This window comes from Schistocerca serialis, chromosome 3 (assembly GCF_023864345.2).
Source record: "Schistocerca serialis cubense isolate TAMUIC-IGC-003099 chromosome 3, iqSchSeri2.2, whole genome shotgun sequence".
NCBI lineage: Eukaryota > Metazoa > Arthropoda > Insecta > Orthoptera > Acrididae > Schistocerca > Schistocerca serialis.
The window spans coordinates 866487164-866508193 of record NC_064640.1 but is presented as its reverse complement, the minus strand read 5'-3'; the positions used below and the strand labels follow the sequence as shown (position 1 = coordinate 866508193).

Here is a 21030-nt window from a genome sequence, read left to right as displayed (position 1 = left end):
ATTACTAGCTGCTCTAAACTCACATTTCCAATTCCTATCAAACGTGACACTACACTGGTGGAAATTTGAGGATGTTTGTAAACATTAGTGTCTCTTGACTTACTGTTATTTTCCTGTCTATTTGACTTTCAGTCTTCAGTTGTCTGCTCATTCATGTTGATTTCTATCACAATTGATTCACATAAAATCTTCAGCATTATAATGAAGTTAAAACATTTTCAATACCTGCAACACAATTCAAACCTCAATTCTTTTAGAATTCACTGCTGTTGTCTCCGAAAAAAGGGATATTTTTCATGTAGATTATTTGTTACTGTATACAGATGTTTACGTATGTAAAAAAGGGACATTTCAGAATTAAAACATACTTTTTCAGGTCTCTGGACAGGTAATCATTACACAATAACCACCAACATAAGCATAACAATTATGAGTCTTTATTAAATCACACCATAAATGAAGGAATGTAAGGTTAGTACCTTCTCTATTAAATCAAATGATGCTGTAACTAGTAATTTATGATTTTCCAACAACTGTTCATCACTGTAAACATTACATTAACAATTTTTTTATATTCTTGGGCTTTGCAACATCCTGTATTGGTAATATGGTCTGGCAGGAGGAGAACATATCATGTCAATGAAAGTATACATGCTGCTCAGTAGGGGAGTAGGAGTCAGAGTGGGGCTAGGGGATGAAGGCTTGCCCTTTAGAAATTGGGGTTGTACAACTGAGTATTCCCTGCAGCCAAACATCAGATGTTAAACTTTCTTTGACTGATAAAGTCACAAACCTGTAGTAAATTTCAGTGGATAACTACCAGGCATCAGAGTCCTTAGAAATTATTGTACATCGGATGAGAAGCTAATCTAGCAGTAATTATGCACGAATATTAAAATTTGATATCAGCTGAAACACAAACTCATCTGAAAAAGAATGAGGTATGAACTATATTTATTATAACAAATATGAGGGAACTGAGCAAGTAAAAGGGGGGGAGGAGAGGCGAGGGGGGGAGGAGAGGCGAGGGGGGGGGAGGAGAGGCGAGGGGGGGGAGGAGAGGCGAGGGGGGGTGGAGGAGAGGTGAGGGGGGGGGAGGAGAGTCGAGACGAGGGGGGGGAGGAGAGGCGAGGCGAGGGGGGGAGGAGAGGCGAGGCGAGGCGAGGGGGGGAGGAGAGGCGAGGCGAGGCGAGGGGGGGAGGAGAGGCGAGGCGAGGCGAGGCGAGGGGGGGAGGAGAGGCGAGGCGAGGCGAGGGGGGGAGGAGAGGCGTGGCGAGGGGGGGAGGAGAGGCGTGGCGAGGGGGGGAGGAGGCGAGGCGAGGCGAGGGGGGGAGGAGAGGCGAGGCGAGGGGGGGAGGAGAGGCGAGGCGAGGGGGGGAGGAGAGGCGAGGCGAGGGGGGGGGAGGAGAGGCGAGGCGGGGGGGGGAGGAGAGGCGAGGCGAGGGGGGGGGAGGAGAGGCGAGGCGAGGGGGGGGAGGAGAGGCGAGGCGAGGCGAGGGGGGGAGGAGAGGCGAGGCGAGGCGAGGGGGGGAGGAGAGGCGAGGCGAGGCGAGGGGGGGAGGAGAGGCGAGGCGAGGCGAGGGGGGGAGGAGAGGCGAGGCGAGGCGAGGGGGGGAGGAGAGGCGAGGCGAGGCGAGGGGGGGGGAGGAGAGGCGAGGCGAGGCGAGGGGGGGAGGAGAGGCGAGGCGAGGGGGGGAGGAGAGGCGAGGCGAGGGGGGGGAGGAGAGGCGAGGCGAGGGGGGGAGGAGAGGCGAGGCGAAGGGGGGGAGGAGAGGCGAGGCGAGGGGGGGAGGAGAGGCGAGGCGAGGGGGGGAGGAGAGGCGAGGGGGGGAGGAGAGGCGAGGGGGGGAGGAGAGGCGAGGGGGGGAGGAGAGGCGAGGGGGGGAGGAGAGGCGAGGGGGGAGGAGAGGCGAGGGGGGGAGGAGAGGCGAGGGGGGGAGGAGAGGCGAGGGGGGGAGGAGAGGCGAGGGGGGAGGAGAGGCGAGGGGGGAGGAGAGGCGAGGGGGGGAGGAGAGGCGAGGGGGGAGGAGAGGCGAGGGGGGAGGAGAGGCGAGGGGGGGAGGAGAGGCGAGGGGGGAGGAGAAATGATGGTAGGGGGGAGAGGCGAGGGCGGGGGGGAAGAGGCGACGGTGGCGGGGGGCGGGGGGGAAGAGGCGACGGTGGCGGGTGGCGGGGGGGAAGAGGCGACGGTGGCGGGGGGCGGGGGGGAAGAGGCGACGGTGGCGGGGGGGAAGAGGCGACGGTGGCGGGGGGCGGGGGGGGGGAAGAGGCGACGGTGGCGGGGGGCGGGGGGGAAGAGGCGACGGTGGCGGGGGGCGGGGGGGAAGAGGCGACGGTGGCGGGAGGCGGGGGGGAGAGGCGACGGTGGCGGGAGGCGGGGGGGAGAGGCGACGGTGGGGGGGGAGGCGACGGTGGGGTGGGGGAGAGGGGCGACGGTAGGGGGGGAGAGAGGCGACGGTAGGGGGGGAGAGAGGCGACGGTAGGGGGGGAGAGAGGCGACGGTAGGGGGGGAGAGAGGCGACGGTAGGGGGGGGTGGGGTGGGGTGGGAGAGGCGGCGGTGAGGGGGGTGGGGTGGGAGAGGCGGCGGTGGGGGGGGAGGGGACTGTGGCGGGGGAGGGGAGGCGACGGCGGCGGGGGAGGGGAGGCGACGGCGGCGGGGGAGGGGAGGCGACGGCGGCGGGGGAGGGGAGGCGACGGCGGCGGGGGGGAGAGGCGACGGCGGCGGGGGGGAGAGGCGACGGCGGCGGGGGGGGGAGAGGCGACGGCGGCGGGGGGGGGAGAGGCGACGGCGGCGGGGGGGGGAGAGGCGACGGCGGCGGGGGGGGGAGAGGCGACGGCGGCGGGGGGGGGAGAGGCGACGGCGGCGGGGGGGGAGAGGCGACGGCGGCGGGGGGGAGGGGAGAGGCGACGGCGGCGGGGGGGGGAGAGGCGACGGCGGCGGGGTGGGGAGAGGCGACGGCGGCGGGGTGGGGAGAGGCGACGGTGGCGGGGGGGGAGAGGCGACGGTGGCGGGGGGGGAGAGGCGACGGTGGCGGGGGGGGAGAGGCGACGGCGGCGGGGGGGAGGGGAGGCGACGGTGGCGGGGGGAGGGGTGGCGACGGCGGCGGGGGAGGGGGGGGCGACGGCGGCGGGGGGCGGGGGACGGGGGGCGACGGCGGCGGGGGGCGGGGGGCGACGGCGGCGGGGGACGGGGGGCGACGGTGGCGGGGGACGGGGGGGCGACGGCGGCGGGGGACGGGGGGCGACGGCGGCGGGGGACGGGGGGCGACGGCGGCGGGGGACGGGGGGCGACGGCGGCGGGGGACGGGGGGCGACGGCGGCGAGGGAGGGGGGCGACGGCGGCGAGGGAGGGGGGAGGGGAGGCTACGGTGGCGGGGGAGGGAGAGGCGACGGTGGCTGGGGGAGGGAGAGGCGACGTTGGCGGGGGGGGGAGAGGCGACGTTGGCGGGGGGGGGGGAGAGGCGACGGTGGCGGGGGGGGGAGAGGCGACGGTGGGGGGGGGGGAGAGGCGACGGTGGGGGGGAGAGGCGACGGTTGGGGGGGAGGCGACGGTGGGGGGGGAGGCGACGGTGGGGGGGGTAGGCGACGGTGGGGGGGGGAGGCGACGGTGGGGGGGGGTAGGCGACGGTGGGGGGGGGAGGCGACGGTGGCGGGGGGGAAGAGGCGACGGTGGCGGGGGGGGGAGAGGCGACGGTGGCGGGGCGAGAGGCGACGGTGGGGGGGGGGGAGAGGCGATGGTGGGGGGGCATATTAGCATATGCTGCACAGTTCTGTATTGGTGAAGATGAGTGAATGCAACAAATATATGTTACAACATATCACCACATCATGTATGATACAAGTTATGGGGAAAGTTCAGAAACACAAAATTGTGGTTAATGCAGTGTAAACTCTGACTGTTTAATAGTTTTACAAGATATTAACAAAGATAAAATTCGTATATAAACACAAGCTCGTACAACAACAGCCCCCCCATGAACCATGGACCTTGCCGTTGGTGGGGAGGCTTGCGTGCCTCAGTGATACAGATAGCCGTACCGTAGGTGCAACCACAATGGAGGGGTATCTGTTGAGAGGCCAGACAAACGTGTGGTTCCTGAAGAGGGGCAGCAGCCTTTTCAGTAGTTGCAAGGGCAACAGTCTGGATGATAGACTGATCTGTCCTTGTAACAATAACCAAAACGGCTTTGCTGTGCTGGTACTGCGAACGGCTGAAAGCAAGGGGAAACTACAGCCGTAATTTTTCCCGAGGGTATGCAGCTTTACTGTATGATTAAATGATGATGGCGTCCTCTTGGGTAAAATATTCCGGAGGTAAAATAGTCCCCCATTCGGATCTCCGGGTGGGGACTACTCAAGAGGATGTCGTTATCAGGAGAAAGAAAACTGGCGTTCTACGGATCGGAGCGTGGAATGTCAGATCCCTTAATCGGGCAGGTAGGTTAGAAAATTTAAAAAGGGAAATGGATAGGTTAAAGTTAGGTATAGTGGGAATCAGTGAAGTTCGGTGGCAGGAGGAACAAGACTTTTGGTCAGGTTAATACAGGGTTATAAATACAAAATCAAATAGGGGTAATGCAGGAGTAGGTTTAATAATGAATAGGAAAATAGGAATGCGGGTAAGCTACTACAAACAGCATAGCGAACGCATTATTGTGGCCAAGATAGATACGAAGCCTACACTGACTACAGTAGTACAAGTTTATATGCCAACTAGCTCTGCAGATGACGAAGAAATTGAAGAAATGTATGATGAAATCAAAGAAATTATTCAGATAGTGAAGGGAGACGAAAATTTAATAGTCATGGGTGACGAATTCGAGTGTAGGAAAAGGGAGAGAAGGAAACATAGTAGGTGAATATGGATTGGGGCTAAGAAATGAAAGAGGAAGCTGCCTGGTAGAATTTTGCACAGAGCACAACTTAATCATAGCTAACACTTGGTTTAAGAACCATGAAAGAAGGTTGTATACATGGAAGAAACCTGGAGATACTAAAAGGTATCAGATAGATTATATAATGGTAAGACAGAGATTTAGGAACCAGGTTTTAAATTGTAAGACATTTCCAGGGGCAGATGTGGACTCAGACCACAATCTATTGGTTATGACCTGTAGCTTAAAACTGAAGAAACTGCAAAAAGGTGGGAATTTAAGGAGATGGGACCTGGATAAACTGAAAGAACCAGAGGTTGTACAGAGTTTCAGGGAGAGCATATGGGAACAATTGACAGGACTGGGGGAAAGAAATACAGTAGAAGAAGAATGGGTAGCTTTGAGGGATGAAGTAGTGAAGGCAGCAGAGGATCAAGTAGGCAAAAAGACGAGGAATAGTAGAAATCCTTGGGTAACAGAAGAAATATTGAATTTAATTGATGAAAGGAGAAAATACAAAAATGCAGTAAATGAAGCAGGCAAAAAGGAATACAAACGTCTCAAAAATGAGATCGACAGGAAGTGCAAAATGGCTAAGCAGGGATGGCTAGCGGACAAATGTAAGGATGTAGAGACCTATCTCACTAGGGGTAAGATAGATACTGCCTACAGGAAAATTAAAGAGACTTTTGGAGATAAAAAACGACTTGTATGAATATCAAGAGCTCAGATGGAAACCCAGTTCTAAGCAAAGAAGGGAAAGCAGAAAGGTGGAAGGAGTATATAGAGGGTCTATACAAGGGCGATGTCCTTGAGGACAATGTTATGGAAATGGAAGAGGATGTAGATGAAGATGAAATGAGAGATATGATACTGCGTGAAGAGTTTGACAGAGCTCTGAAAAACATGAGTCGAAACAAGGCCCCGGGAGTAGACAAAATTCCATTGGAACTACTGACGGCCTTGGGAGAGCCAGTCCTGACAAACCTCTACCATCTGGTGAGCAAGATGTATGAAACAGGCGAAATACCCTCAGACTTCAAGAAGAATATAATAATTCCAATCCCAAAGAAAGCAGGTGTTTACAGATGTGAAAATTACCGAACAATCAGTTTAATAAGCCACAGTTGCAAAATACTAACACGAATTCTTTACAGACGAATGGAAAAACTAGTAGAAGCCGACCTCGGGGAAGATCAGTTTGGATTCCGTAGAAACACTGGAACACGTGAGGCAATACGGACCTTACGACTTATCTTAGAAGGAAGATTAAGGAAAGGAAAACCTACATTTCAAGCATTTGTAGACTTAGAGAAAGCTTTTGACAATGTTGACTGGAATACTCTCTTTCAAACTCTAAAGGTGGCAGGGGCAAAATACAGGGAGCGGCAGGCTATTTACAATTTGTACAGAAACCAGATGGCAGTTATAAGAGTCGAGGGACATGAAAGGGAAGCTGTGGTTGGGAAGGGAGTAAGACAGGGTTGTAGTCTCTCCCCGATGTTATTCAATCTGTATATTGAGCAAGCAGTAAAGGAAACAAAAGAAAAATTCGGAGTAGGTATTAAAATCCATGGAGAAGAAATAAAAACTTTGAGGTTCGCCGATGACATTGTAATTCTGTCAGAGACAGCAAAGGACTTGGAAGAGCAGTTGAATGGAATGGACAGTGTCTTGAAAGGAGGATATAAGATGAACATCAACAAAAGCAAAACGAGGATAATGGAATGTAGTCGAATTAAGTCGGGTGATGCTGAGGGAATTAGATTAGGAAATGAGACACTTAAAGTAGTAAAGGAGTTTTGCTATTTGGGGAGCAAAATAACTGATGATGGTCGAAGTAGAGAGGATATAAAATGTAGACTGGCAATGGCAAGGAAAGCGTTTCTGAAGAAGAGAAATTTGTTAACATCGAGTATGGATTTAAGTGTCAGGAAGTCATTTCTGAAAGTATTTGTATGGAGTGTAGCCATGTATGGAAGTGAAACATGGACGATAAATAGTTTGGGCAAGAAGAGAATAGAAGCTTTCGAAATGTGGTGCTACAGAAGAATGTTGAAGATTAGATGGGTAGACCACATAACTAATGAGGAAGTATTGAATAGGATAGGGGAGAAGAGAAGTTTGTGGCACAACTTGACCAGAAGAAGGGATCGGTTGGTAGCACATGTTCTGAGGCATCAAGGGATCACCAATTTAGTATTGGAGGGCAGCGTGGAGGGTAAAAATCGTAGAGGGAGACCAAGAGATGAATACACTAAGCAGATTCAGAAGGATGTAGGTTGCAGTAGGTACTGGGAGATGAAGAGGCTTGCACAGGATAGAGTAGCATGGAGAGCTGCATCAAACCAGTTTCAGGACTGAAGACCACAACAACAACAACAACAACAACAACATACAACAAAATACACTGCTCAAAGGAATTAGAGGAACGTGTGTATCAATGTGCAATACGTTAAATCTATTTCAATAAAGGTGGTACCTATGGACTTAATGCAAAGCCTGGGATCTTCAGTTTCAATGTACACAACAACTAAAGTCAATCGCCATCTATCAGCTGTGTTATGCATTACAGTACCACTTGGCCCTTCATGGGGAAGTGAGCACTGATGTCCCAATATTCTCTAGTGAGGTACATAGGTAGCAGCTGTCATTTGTGGATATTGAATTCAACCAAGCACATGCAATGTGACAATCTAATGTAATGCAGGTTGCAAGAGCTGTCTGTCTGATCCAGAAGAATGGACTTTCAGTCCTGTTGCTGCAGATGCCAATCTCTCTCCATATGTCATACACAGATTGTGGACACACTACAGTGAGAAAAGTCAGTACACAAGGAAAGTTCGACAAGGTCACCAATGCATTGAAACCCCACCTGGAGACGAGATCTGCCCATCTCTGCATTGTGGCATCATGCGGCTAGAGCCAGAGCACTGCAAGATGGTCTCATAAGAGTAAGTGAAGCAACTATATCTGTTCAAACTAAGGAACAGCTTACAAGAAAGGATCTTCGCCCCCAGATGTTGTGTTAGAGTATCCCTCTTCACATTACAACATCTCCAGCTGACCTTAGGTTCAGTTTCCATGTCAACTGGCAACTTTGTCATTAGCAAAATGTGTTATTCACAGACCAGTCTAGATTTCCATGGCACAAGATGATGGCCCTGTTCGCGTGTGCAGACACTGTGGTGAGCGGTACCTGCCACATGTTGTCCAGGAAAGCTACAGATTCGGTCAAGGTTCTGTGATGGTTTGGAGAGGCATCAGTGGTACCAGCAGTACAGATCTTGTCAGTGTCCATGGTTGCCTTACCGCCAGGTAGTACAGTGAACAGATCCTGTTGGACCATGTAGTGGCAACTACACACAGTGGTGGTCCTGAATTCCTTTGCACACCCAATAATGCTCGGGCCTATGTGGCAGGCATCACCAGGGGTGTATTGCGAAGTCTGGACACTGAAGAAATGGAATGGTCTATGGTGAATCTCAAGCTAAACTCCACTGGGTATGTATGCTTGATAGATGCATTCATAGTCATCCAGTTCCAGCACAGTCTCTCCAGAACTCCTAAGGACTCTCACTGAAAATGGGAATAGTTACCACAGGGTGACCTCCTTAGATTTATATAGAGCATGTCACATAGGTGTCATTCAAAACGATGGAGAGCAGAAACCAGTTCGCATTTCCTTCCTAACTTAAAGCTAGAAAGGAAACAATGATTGATTGCTGCTCGCCATCATTTTGAAAGTCATATCACAGTGGTTGAGCCATTCCACTTTCCTAAGGGAAGGTAATTTGACGTAGATGTCAGGCGCTGATAAATGCTCATGGAGGGCATACTCATTAATGAAGTCCAATATGATGCATCCCATAAGATGGGATGAAAGATTGTTTGCACTTCGTTTTCAACACCTTTCGGCCATTCCAGTTCTTGTTATGTCCTTAATTTGTGAAAGATAAAGCTATAATTTGGTAACATATCTAGACCTCAATTATTACTCAGTGGAGTATGAAAAACACCCAATGTGATGTTCCCCCAATTCTTTTGAATAGTGTATATTCTCAACTACTGATGCCTCACACAATTATTCGATGCACATATTTCCATTTATTGGATTTCAGGAGGAGCCATCTCAAAAATAGAATGTCAGTTATGACAATATGAACGTAAGGACAACACAAAATCCACTCCCCAAGTGAAGAAAATCTCCGACCTGGCCCAATGTAGGTATCTGCAGTATTTATGATGAATTTGCACATAAGTAGTCAGGCAGAGTTATCTTGTAATGCTGCTGCAAAGAAGAGTGTATAATCCAAATATAAACATAATAATAGTGAGGTCTGCAAGGTCCACCCAGTTCATTTTACATAGCTGTAAAATTGTCCTCCATTAAAAAATGTTTGCATGTTTTTCATTTTATTCTATGACTATGGCATATTGTTGTGCTCTGAAATTATCTGTGCCATCACTAGTTAAAAATTTGCCTGTCTTTCATGATGTAAAATGCGTCTCAGGTCTTATCTCATGTAAGCCTCGACTAGTTGTCGACTGTTGATTAGCAGGTTTTAAATTGACCCAACTTTTAATGTGTCCTTTTAGGGCTATTGCTGCTAGCTATTAATTGGCATATTACTTCTTGACAGTATAGACTGTAAGGTTTCGCTACTTTCCCAGTTGATCAGTAACAAGTGTTTGTAGAGTGGCACATGTGTATATTCTTTTAACTGATGACTGGCGCGTTGTTCCACGTTGCCACTTATATATCCCCACTAAATTAAAAACTTGTTTGCCACTCATGTAAAAGAAAGTTTCATTGCGCTTTACAGTTTATATAATAATTTTATATTGCAGCTTCCACTCAGTTTCACCACAGTTGTGTACTGACTTGCTCAATATGCTCCTTTACTATGCATAATGCACTTTTAACTTATTTTGTTCATTTTTTGTGTAATTGTTTTTGTTTTTTTCTTCATTTTAAGTGTAAACCACTAATTCAAATTGTGAACAGCTGGGTTAGTGGCCCCACATTCTTCTCTCTGTCAACAGATGGCAGTACTTTTGCCACTCTGGTTTACCACTTTGCTTCCTCATTCGCATCCACTACTCCCTGTTCTGTGCTCATAGGTAGCACATCACGCCTAGTACACGTCCACAGCAGCGCTCGGGGGCCACACCACCAAGTGTAAGTGTCCTGGTATTATTTGTATATTTCCCTACCCAGGCAGCTGTCCGTAGTACTGTCTGGCGTCACTTTTGCATTGACATAGGTTTCACAGCACCTAGTTCGACTGGTGGTTTTTAAATGTTTTTGAAAACTTTTTTATGAAAAAAAATCCATTGTCATTTTTGTGTGTGTTGTCGCGTGTGAAAATTATCTTCTGTCTTTTGCTATTTACAGTATGACACCTGAAAATGGGCTTATAAGAGCCCAAAACCGGTTGTGTGATAATAAAAGAACTTTACAACTGAATCGGTATTTTCGAGCTCTGATATAATAAAGAAGGTAAAAAACAATGAAATTAAGTACATGGTGTGGTCGTTACACTGGAGGTCTCAAGAATGATCAGCTTCTGGGCTGTTGTCACATTTCCAAGACAAATCAGCAGTGAGTGGAAATAGGAACTTTCAGTATGAAACACTTTATCATTTCAAAGTGAACTTGAGTGCTATGAACAACTACAGATGGGATTGAAAGATTATCCTCCTCCAATGCTTCATGTATTTCATGTTCAGAAAATGACTGAAGGCACTCATATACATTAGCTCTTCCAGTGTACTACTGCAATTAATAAAGCAGTTTTCTTTAAGACCTTACATGAGAGTTGTCATGTCAGATACAGTTACCCATCAAGTCAAACCCAATGTTTGCTATTGTAATGGAGAACAACATGCATTTGTATCAATTTGACAGAAACACAACTCCCAAATTACACTTGTCAATCTTACCATGAACTGTTGACAAAAGAATGATGTATCTTTCATTACCACAAGTTTACACAGCATCACAGACACACTCAGGGTTAGAATGATAGTTACAATGGACAGGTATGTTAAGGTATGCCTTCTCCTTTGCCAAAAAATGCGGAAGTGACCAAAAGCTGGACTGCATGAGATCTTGCTCCAGTGACTTTGTTGGTAACAACGTGGCCAGTTCTGTTCAGAAATTCATATTGTTATGTCGTCATTCCCATCAAGTCCAAATCTACAAGCAGTGTTATCAGTGAAGTACAGAACTTATTACTCAAAGTCCATTTATTACAGACGTCAATGCAGACATAACAGAATTGTCTCCTGGACAGAGGGTGCTGCTTTTTATAAAAATATCAAACATTACAAAATATGTAAACTTTAGAAACTTGACATTTCAAGAATCTTCTAGAAATAATAAATAACAAAGATTTGCCGGTGACTGGACTTGAATTGGCGACCCGCAGCACACCAACCATCAACTATCTGGTACTACACACTGCATGCAGCACAGCTTGCGACATTGCTCCCTCTCCTGGAGAAACAGCGAACATGTGTTTCAGTTCTCACTGGAGCTGACTACATCATTCTCAATCTATAGATCTAGATCTTGACAGTTGTCCTTTGCATGGATGTATTGGAGGATCCTCGCATTCAGGTTGTCTCGTCACACCCTCTTCACTATGATGATCAATGAAGATAGTGCTTCCCTTCGAAGCTTCACAATCGTGAAGTGGAGCTTTGGTTTCTTTGAATAAAAAGTCCCCACCATCGATCTCCATCTCAGGACTGTAGTAGGGCTTCACATGCAAGACAGGGAAAACATCTTCAGAGCTTTTGTCTTTGTGATGAAGGGGCATAATACTTGAATTTGTATGTGATGTCCAGCAAGCAACAAAGGATATGATATGGCCAAAAGTAGCGTTTTAGCAATTCCTCTGATAGTCCTACTTCCTAAACTGGCATAAATATCCATACCAAGTCTACTAGGCTGTATCTCACTTGTTAGTGCTTGGGATTATAGTGCTCTCGGTACTTCTGAGCATCCACGAACCATATGTGACCCAGTTGTCTTCAATCCTGGTGAAAAGGTGCTTCATGTAGTCATCCTGAATATCATCCAATTGAAATGAGAATAGTGTATCCCTTGTTGTTTTGCCCACATGACCACAGAACAAAAAGAACGATGTGAAGTCTGTAGTGTCTTGCTTCACTGTATTATGTGTGAATGTCATGAAATACATCAATGTGCATTAAGATAATATCTGCCAGGCATTCTGTGAGGTCACTCATCTGTGAATAGAAGGCAATTGTCATCCTGTGAGTAATGTGGCAACATGAAATTACCTCATACTAGTCTCAACTGGAAAACTTTTCCATGACGAGAGGTCATTACACAGGGTGCTCTGTACTTCAGAAGGATGTCTTCTACAAGGGACCTTGCAATTTCCAGAGCTCCAACAGTCAGCACAGCATTGGTGACAATATAGTAAGTGAGACAGTAAGTGCCAACTATTATCCATTGATTCTCATTTGTTGACTTCAATAACCTCTCCAGGATGTCAATTCCAATCTGGTGCAATGGTTCTGCACCAGGTGGAATGGTTATCAGATGCCCGGAGGTAACTATGGCACACGCTTCCGTTGTTGGTGCTTCTTAATGAGGCTCACAAACAGATCGATGTTGAAGCATCATGGAAATACTTCATGACAGTTGGCTGTAGATGAGCTGGGATGATGAGCAGCCATTTCCACCCCACTGGATTACAATTTATCTTCTACAGTGTTCTGTCTAAGTGAAATTCTCCTTTGGTCAGTTTCTCCTACTTTAAGGTCTCTATTGTTCTCAGCAGTGTTGGATCTTCCCTCTGTTCAGCAGAAATATCATTTAATGCAATGATGCTGGAGATATCATCCACAATGTCATTTTCCATCAAAGAATTCCTCAAATGACAGTGTCCTGGTGTTTGGATCTGCTTTAGTGTACCACTGTGATATCGCACTCCTTAAGTCTCAGCGCCCACCTCGCTAGTCAACTCAATGGATTCTTCGAGCTCATCAGCCAGCACAGAGGATGGTTGTCACAAGGGTGAATGGTTTGTCAACTAAATATGGCCATAAACTGTTAATGGACCAAACAACTTCAAGACATTCTTTTTTTTTTTGTTGTAGACTAGTTCATCTTGGAGTTAGAGAGTACTCTGAACACATAAGCTATCACCTTATCAGCACTTTCCTGAATTTGCACTAGAACTACATCTATCCTGTAATGACTACCATCAGTGAAGAAGCGGCTTGTGCTCATTTCTGTTGTTGGAACAGAGATAAAAAGTCAATAAACTTCATAATGGAATTGTTCCGAACTGTTTCTTATATACCCTTCATTTATGTCAAACTGCTTAAAAAGCACTAGAAACATCATAAATATAGTAATTATACAATTACAAACATAAATCTAATCCATGAAATACTGTAGCTAATAAAGTACATACAGAAGTGAATCCTACAATTTTTTTGGAGTTTTGTGTATAACATTGTAATTGGTTGCAGTGCGTTTAACCACTTGGTTTATAGTTTCTCTTCCATATTCAATAAATCAAATGGTGGTTTGTAAGAATGCTCAAGTTTCAACCGCACTTACTGAGACGAAATTAGAATTATATATTAATACCTTCAGCTGCTGACGGGCATTGATATATATCAACGGGGACAGGTGAAAATGTGTGCCCTGACTGGGACTCGAACCCGGTATCTCCTGCTTAGATGTCAGACGCTCTATCCATCTGAGCCACCGAGGGCACAGAGGGTAGTTCAACTGCAGGGACTACCTCCCGCACGCCTCCTGCGAGACCCATATTCTCACCTCATATGTCCACACACTACATTCGTAGTGTCCCTACCCAACACACTCATAACATGTCCGAAAGAACAGACACCATATCCATATAAGTATATAGTTCTGGCAATACCGGCCATGACCTTCCTCTTCTGTGCAGATGCACACATAATACACGAACTCTTATGGGACTTGGTAAGAATGTCTTCCACGAGTAATGAGTGTGTTGGGTAGGGACACTACGAATGTAGTGCGTGGACATATAAGTTGAGAATGTGGGTCTCGCAGGAGGTGTGCGCGAGGTAGTCCCTGCAGTCGAACTATCCTCTGTGCCCTCAGTGGCTCAGATGGATAGAGCATCTGCCATGTAAGCATGAGATCCCGGGTTTCATTCGTGGTCGGGGCACACATTTTCACCTGTCCCCGTTGATATATATCAACGCCCGTCAGCAGCTGAAGGAATTAATATATAATTCTAATTTCGTTCTAGATGGCTGCAGGTCATAAATGGTGTCTGTTCTTTCAGACATGTCCTAAAGAACAGACACCATATCCATATAAGTATACACTACTGAGAGGTGGCCCCATTTGCTATTAGTGACACTTCCCATTGATGAATGGCAGTAAGGGGCGGGGGGAAGAGGGGGAGGGTCACGGGGTGGCAGATGCAGTAAGGCACTCAATAATGAAAATCTGAGCTATAGGCATGGCCGTACTGAGGCCACAATGAGTTAGGCCCCAGCCAAGAGCACAGGCACAGACAGGACACAAAGACAATTAAGACGATGAGAAAGAAAATTTAAGAACCAACCAGGTGGAGCACTCGAGTTCTCCTGCCCCACTTTTTCCTATCCTCTGCTTGTGAGAAGAAGACTTTCCTTTGGCACGCACACTGTTCTCACAGTGCCATTTTGTTCAAGTATCACATAAAGAAATGACTACTACCAAACGTGTGTCACTTGGGTTATGTATCAACAGTGCACTTGGTTCATATGGCTGCCACCTCCACAGATAGTTCATAGCCAAGAATGGCATTTTAGTTACTACTTCGCTGCAGTTTTGTAGGAACTCAAAGATTGGCCGCAAGTCTTGAAGCAATTTACATTATAATTAACTGAAAGCTTCCAATTTTTGCTGATTTCTGTCAACTGAGGACTGGAGTGAAACTGTTTATGCTAAACTGCTTCAAAATATTTGACAGAAGAATAAGTAAAATGGGAAATAAATCTCACATATAACATATCATTTCATCTCACTTTAATTTCCTGCTAGGAAAGCATTAAGTGAGAGGTTTGTGCCTTATTTTGAAAACTATGCAGCAGATTATGGTGTTAAATATAACAGATATTGATACAGCAGAATAGTTAACAAAATAGTTGCAATCAAATTCCAGTAGAAAGAGCTGATGAAGAGCACTGACAGAGATTCCCATTTAGATATACTGAATCTCTTACTTTTTTTTTCTGAAGTAGGGGTTACGAGGTGCTTAGCCAAATATCAAAATAGCTTAGAGCAGTGCTCGATTTGTAAAAAATAAGTTCCAGTACTGTGACCTTCTGAAGAGGGGAGGGGGTTGCTTTTTTTAAAATCTAAACATCTAGAAAATTTATTTTAATGCTCTTTTTTTGCCAGAGGTGTCAGTATGGCATACCAGAGTGTACAGTCACAAATCAAGCACTCTCTTTGAGGATATTTATGACAACGTACAGATGAAGCAGACTGTCAAATTCAGCTAGTTTGTCGACAGAATATCACACGGCTGCTAAATTTGACTTCAATTACATTGTCAATGACCTTGCTGAACTCAAAGCAAGGAAACAGAATGTAAAATTATAATAAGAACACGATTCAATTTCACCACTGGCACACATATAGCACCCTCCCATGACCATCTCTTTACAGGCCATCTAGAGGAAACCATCCTAGCCTCCCAAAAGCCTAAACCCATTGTCTGGTTCAGATTCACTGATGATATCTTCATGATCTCGATTCCAAGCCAACACATCCTATCCTTATTCCTCCACAACCTCAATACCAGCTCTGCCCAACTGCTTCATTAGATCATAGTCAACACACTGTGTGAACCTCTTGGACACTGACCACCACCTCTCAGAAAGCCCCATCTACACCTCTGTCCATATTAATCCCACTAATCACCAACAGTATCTACCCGCCTTTTGACAACTCATCCCTTCCACACCCAAAAATAACTCCCATACAATCTGGCTACCTGTGGACACTATATCGGCAATGGCGAGAATTCCCTTGCCCAGTATACTGCAGTTCTCACAAAGGCCTTCACATACAGACAGTAGTCCCCAAAGCAATTCTGAAAACAGAGTCCCCGTGCCATATCCTCATACACACACAATGCTCATACCAGTGCCAAGAATCAGCTGCAAAGGAGTGTGACTCTTGTCACCCCAACATCTTCCCAGACTGGAAGAACTAAACCAAATCCTTTGTCAGGGCTTTGATTATCTATTATCAGGCCTGGAAATAAGGGATATCCTCTCATTTCCCACCTCTTTCTCCCTCTACCCATCCCACCCAACACAACCCCCACCCCCATCCACCTGCCAAACTGCAGTCCTGGCACTGTGTGTCTGACCGGCACAACGTAGATGCAGGGAGGGAGGGAGGGAGGGAGAGTGAGTTTAAAATAATATTTCTTGCACATGGACATACCTTCTTTGGTTCCCCAACATCAGGCAGAAGTGGTGTCTCCAATTTAACCCTTTTCCGCATACCGGCATAACAGTACCGTGAATTGCCTCTTGTTCCCAGTCGTCGTGGTCGTACATGAGGAAATACTTGTTTCATAACTTTTCCAAAATCAGCAGTAGAGAGAGGTTTCATCATATTACTGTTGCAGTAAGCACTGAAAAATTTGAATTCAGATAGTTTATTACAGTAACCATCTTTTTTGAGATACAAATAAACATGTTATACCAATTCATAATCAGACATAGGCAACAGTATTCTGATTTCTCTTAATAATGATAGTAATATAATAATAATATTTTTTATTAATTTGTTACATTTTTGGGTAGAGTCTTAATGATAAGATTAGAAAATCTCATAAATTGTATTACCTAGACTGTATTCAATTGCACAGCAAATAAATAAATGAATCAAACTAGTTTGCAGCATACGCGAAAAATGGTTCCGTCAGGCATTTGGAATGAAGTAAAGCAGTTGCCTATTTATGGTTAGTTGAAGCCACTTTTCTAACACGTACCTGTAGAAGATAGCTACATAGAGAGAATAAGTATCTTTAAAACCTGTCCTATACTGATAAAATCATAAATATAGCTAAAGTGGGAGTTTCTTATTCACCGCTGCTACAGGCGATGTTCTACGGGAAGTAATCTGCCAATTCCTTTCTTCAACTTGTACCAAGTGTTGAGTATGTATCTGTACCAGGGTGAAACTCTGAGGTGACACACAGCCCAGACTTCTACCATGCTCAAAAAACCTAATGGACTGTTCGCCTTCAACCATGAGAGACTCTACAGAGTTTGAAGATTTAATTCAGGACATTGGTGCAAGGTTTGGGCATCAAGAGCTTCATGTCTTATCTCCTCTCCTTCCCAGCTAAGCACTGATGATGAAATTTTTTCAACCATCAAGCCTTGTGCTACTAAACATTAGTGAACTTGGCTACAAGGCAGCTACATCAATGTTTAAAAAAATCCTGTCTGGAACCAGTAACTAAGTTCATAACACACATGGAGAGGTGGAAGGAAGACAATAGTTAAAGAGTAGCTACATAGAGATTAAGAACTACAGGTAACTGGAACACTGATAGACGATAACTAGAACATTGATAGACAAGTGTGAAGGAAGAGGAGAAGTGTAAGTTACAATACCAAAGAATATGGTGGGCTTACAAAGAAAGAGAAGACTGCGTGTGTTGACAGCAAAAACATTATCAATTTTAGCAGTGCATTTGAATCCCACTGATAACACAAAATTCAGTTCAAACAAGACTTCCTAGCACACTTTTACCTTTTATACAACAAAAAATCCTAACCTAAATACATCAAGAATGTGATATTCCTTCTTTGTTGGTCTCATATCTGCTAACAGTCACAGAATGGCACAATTTAAGGCTATCAGTTACAAATGTTATGAAATTGTGTCTAAAAATTATGCATCGCATCCTTGGAGCACGTAAGTTGCACAGCAATTTTTTAAAATAGTGGAGAAATCATGTGGTTCTTAACAGTTTAACAATTATCTACAGGCAATCTGTGTTCTGCAACCACAAATTACTATTTACTACAGCCACACTCTGCCAAGACCTTTAGCATTGTGAAAAAGAAACGAAAGTACATTTGAATTAAATGTTTCCTTAAAAATCATTACGAAGGCTTCCACTGAAATAGTATCTATTTCACATGAATGTAAGGGCTCAAGGCGACACTAATTAGTAAAATTTTCTCAGGCATCCAGCTGCAATAAGTGGTTAAAATCCCACAAGCTTTCAACTGAACTCTCCTTAGCCACTGTCAAGTGGTAAACGACTGCATGTCACTGTGGCTCACAGGTGTATAGCCATGCCGCTTCCTGTGAGATCACTGGTGCTTGCTTGCTTGCCAAATACTGTAATATTTCTGTTCTGTGTCCATCGTGTCCACTTCAACCTTGTAGTGGCTGCATCCCAGGCTGTGCTGGGCTGCAAACCACCATCCTTATTCATGGTATTTTCATATATTTTTATTTCTAGAGCTTCTTTTATCTCAACAACTGTTCATTCTCACAATGACAGAAGTTTCATGGAATATAATGTAGTGTTTATTTTCTAAAGTGCATTCTACCATGGCTGATTTTTCAGGATAGCACAAGTGTATCTCCTGCCTCACTCGCCAAGAACACCTTGTTTTATAGTGGGCTACTACAGAACAGAGCACAGAAGTGCTTTCCTGTGGAGAAGAATGAGAGGGCGTGTGCCCTGTCCCCCTCCCGCCCCCTCTGTACCTAGTGCAGCAGCACAAATGTTACTGCTGTTTTCCCTGTGTGCACTTGTTTACTCACTACCTCATCTACTTTCTTTTGGGTTTGCATTAGACTTGTTGGTTTTCGAGTTAATTATAACCTCTTCATTTTACAGTTGCCAATGGTAGAAAGTGGAACTAAACTTTGTTTACACGCATACACGACGAAAGGTGTCTGACACCGCTCAACAGTACATGACTGAGGCACAGTTCGGCATTGTGCAGTCACGTTAAAGTTCATACTTCTGTGTATTCTTACAGTCTGCTGAAATGGGTAGTCATCACGAAAATGTACACTGTCAAAGAGTGTGCTCAGACAGAAAAGTGTTGATAAATAACATAGTTCAGTTCTGTTGAGAAGAAAAATGGAAAGGTTAGCTTCATTTTAAAAAAATAAATTGAAAATAGAACATTTCTTGTTGAGAGGGAAGACACTGAAGAATGGCATGCCCACTTTCTTAGAAGAATGAGATAAAACAAGAAAGGTGCGGAGAGACCTACAACTGTGATCTGAACCCCAACTCCAGTTATTAGGTTGTAACACGTATATCAAGTATCAATGGCACACATATTACACATTCACTTTAGTTATCAGACAGAAAAACAACAATTTTATTTTATTATTTCCTGTGCTTTCCTGTATAAGAATATATTAAGAGTATAAGTACCACTGTCTCCTACACTACTTCTGTGTGTTCTTAGGTCTGCCGAAATGGATACTCATCGAGCAAATATATGTTATTGAAGAGTGCATTCAGATGGAAAAGTGTTGATAAATAATGTAGTTTAGTTCTGTTGAAAAATCATAAAACAAGTTTCATCTCCCCACTGTTTCATTTCAACCGATTTTCTATAGAAGAATGTGTTAACAGAATGTATATTTGTTTTATTTTTTTTCTGCTGCACGCTACCAAGTACACTTCATGAACTAAGATACATTTTCACTGAGCACGATTGTATCACTCAGTCGTCATTTGAAACAAGCAATAGCAGAACATGTCAACAGGTCATAGCTCACACAGCTAAAATGGCAATTGTAAAGTGAACATGGTATACATAAATCAGTGAATAAATTCAATAACATAGGTAACATTGTTAATAAGATAATATAGGTAACATTATTCCCTGAAACCAGACAGCACAGACTGAAAAAACATACAGTCAGCATCATGAGATGATGACTCCGGGTGTCTTCATTTCATGAAGTCTTTCTTTCATTTCCAGCTTCAGTCTGTATCAGCAGAATATGAAGAAGAGAAACGCGAGGCAACTCTGCACTCCGAATAGCAAGTGGCAATAGCCGTGCATGTGTCGCATAGCTGCCAGCCTTGTCAAGGGCAATCTCCAACTTATCTTATTTATTTTCTCAGAAATGGAAAGAGATATGACTCTCCTCCCACCATTAAAACAATTTCAATATGTTAGCTATGTTGTGTACACAGTAATGTATGGCATAAAATGCGCTAAACTTAAACTGGTCAGCAACTACATTTTGCACTGCAAACTTTTCAAAATATGTGGGGTGATGTACTTTACTTTAAAGTATTGCAATAATTATGGCCATAGAAAATGAGTCCATTATCAACCTGCAATGTGTGGTTATAAAATATGGAAAAATTATTTTTTCTTCCCAAACAGTTTCCCCGAAATTGAATGCATAGCAGAGATCATGCAGGAATCCCAAAACAGTGTTCTTTTTTATTATTTTTTTATATGAAAATTAAAAGTTTTACTGATAAACCAACTACATAAAACAGTTTTTTTTAGGCAAATCAGATTACTTGAAATTTCATTCCCCGTTTATCATACAATACAAGTTGGCTGTGGATACCCAGAGGGAAAGGAAAGCCTAGCACATCTCATGCAACCCAAAGGCCACTCTATTTACTGCTATGCTTTGAGTACTAAAGACCCATATAGTGTATTCACCTCTCTGCCCCACTATGAACACCACTGGGTCACAAACTTACAGACTGACAAAACATGTGGCCAGCCTCCTTAAACTGCATGCAGGTCACTGTAGGAATCATGTAAAGAACACAGACAGTTTCATCAGCTTAATTAAGCATCTTTATCTTGGGGAAGCTGAAATAATGGTCAGCTTTGATGTGGTCTCCTATTTATGCATGTTTCTGTTAAAGACTGCATAGTCCCCTCTCTCAGTTATCTGATAGTACAATTATGGAATTGATTAAGCACAGGTTGACACCATCATACTTCCTATATGGCAGCTAGTATGTTCACCGGTGAAATGGCATGGTGGTGGGATGCTCATTAGCCCAATCTACAGCCAATGTTTTTATGGAGGATTTTGAAGATATTGCCTTGGACATGGCTCCAACTAAGCCAAGT

General features: G+C 45.2%; 1 protein-coding gene across 1 annotated transcript in view; it reads right to left on the bottom strand.

Moving 5' to 3' along the window:
• Positions 1 to 21030, bottom strand: part of LOC126471278 (DNA-binding protein RFX7) — a 138325-nt gene that overhangs the window by 29266 nt on the left and 88029 nt on the right. Inside the window, exon 4 of the mRNA XM_050099397.1 lies at positions 16367 to 16559. Within this exon, the coding sequence (XP_049955354.1) occupies positions 16367 to 16559 (193 nt within the window). The remainder of the gene's footprint in view (positions 1 to 16366; positions 16560 to 21030) is intronic.